The 1,610-nt window shown below is 45.2% G+C and overlaps 1 protein-coding gene across 1 annotated transcript; it reads right to left on the reverse strand.

Annotated features, from left to right (window-relative positions):
• Positions 1–399: 399 nt before the first annotated feature.
• On the reverse strand, positions 400–845 carry LOC104801653. The gene is made up of 2 exons (XM_010524978.1): positions 736–845; positions 400–622 (listed from the first exon to the last, which is right to left on the reverse strand). The coding sequence occupies exons 1-2, from the start codon at positions 843–845 to the stop codon at positions 400–402; spliced, it is 333 nt and encodes a 110-aa protein (XP_010523280.1).
• Between the last annotated feature and the right edge of the window lie 765 nt (positions 846–1,610).

Consider the following 1,610-nt stretch of genomic DNA (forward strand, 5'->3'; position numbering starts at 1 on the left):
CTTGGTTGTGATTTGGATTTGTTTCGGTTTTATCGATATGTGCTTTCTTCGATTGGTGTTTGCTGACCCCTTGGCCAATTATTTCAGATTCTGAACTACATAGGAATATGGGTTTAGTTTCGGATCAAAGTCGATAGAATAGATCGTATTATTCACATAGGAATATGGTTTGATCGACCTAGGGTTGATGATAGTGTTCTTCATGCATCTAGTTTGATAAATCACATAGGGATATGGATTCAGAGAACTTTAGATAGTGAGTTATACGTCGGGATGTGATTTCTCTATCTTTGTTGCTTGACGATTCATGAATACAGATTCAATATCGTGATTCTCGCATACTTAGCATATACCCATACACGCGAATACGGTCCCAACACCCACGGTCATCTTAGATTGCTAGCACCCTAGAATAATCAGGATTTTGGCGTCTTCGTCCATGTCAAGCACAACGAAATCGACCGGTACGTAGTAATCGCCGACTTTCAGCGGGACGTCCTCGAAAATACCCAGAGGATATTTGACAGAATGATCAGCTAGTTGAAGAGCCATGCGAGTCGGTTTAAGTTCTCCCACGTTGAGTTTCTTGTAGATGGAGAGTGGTAGGAGACTTACACTGGCACTAAATCACAAAGAGCACAATCTATAGAAACATTTCCCAATTTACAGGGAATCGAGAAGCTACCTGGATCCGATATTTTCGGTGGTAGATCGTGCTGAAGAATGGCACTATACTCGGGATTAAGCGTGATGGTTTCCTTTTCGATGACGCGCTTCTTTGTGAGAATGTTCTTCAGGAATTTGGCATAGGATGACATCTGAGTGATAACCTCGTGAAATCGCATAGTGATTTCCAACCAACGCACCACGTCAGCAAATCGAGCAAATTAGGTGTCTTCTTTAGTTTTCTTGAGTCGTTGAGGAAAAGGAACCGGAGGCGAACGTGGTGGCGGTGGAATGTATACGTCGCGTTCTTCATCACCCGAGATCTCTGTCGATTTTTCAGCCGATATGGGGTCAGGAAAAGATGTAGGAACAGAGTTAGAGCATTGACCTTTTTCCGTAGATGTGATGACAGGGTTAGCGAGCTCTTTGCCACTGCGCAAGGATACATCGTTACAGTGCTCTCGGGGGTTTGCTTTCGGATTCCCGGGAAGTGATCCCTGAGGTCGCGAAGGGACAGAGGCAGCGAGTTGCACTATCTGGTTATCAACTAACTTCAGATGGGCGTCGGTCTTCTGCTGATGTTCTCGCATCTCGGTGTGAATGGCTTCTTGACCCTGCATAAGTTGTGCAAGCATAGATTTGATGTCAGGGTCAGGACTTACCTGTGATTGAGATGGAGGCAGACCGAAGTTTTGCTGAGGTTGACGGGGAGCTCGGTAATGTTGAGGAGCTTGGTTCTGATGTTGGTAGGCATTTCGGGATTGAGATTGATTTCCTTGAGAGGAGCCCGGGATAGATGAACCACCGAAATTGTTGTGTTGTGCATTTAGAGCGTTGGAGGAGTTCTTGTATGAGAAATTTGGATGATTCCTCCAACCTGGGTTGTATGTGTTCGAGTACGGATTGTTGGCGACGTAGCTGACATCCTCATGCACGTACTCGTC

Source organism: Tarenaya hassleriana, unplaced genomic scaffold (genome assembly GCF_000463585.1).
Source record: "Tarenaya hassleriana unplaced genomic scaffold, ASM46358v1 Cleome72, whole genome shotgun sequence".
Lineage (NCBI taxonomy): Eukaryota > Viridiplantae > Streptophyta > Magnoliopsida > Brassicales > Cleomaceae > Tarenaya > Tarenaya hassleriana.

Coding starts and splice junctions, on each gene's coding strand:
- LOC104801653 (XM_010524978.1), bottom strand. CDS start 845: ATGCGATTTCACGAGGTTATCACTCAGATGTCATCCTATGCCAAATTC. Junction 623..735: donor ACCATCACGCTTAATCCCGA/GTATAGTGCCAT, acceptor TTTGTGATTTAG/TGCCAGTGTAAGTCTCCTAC.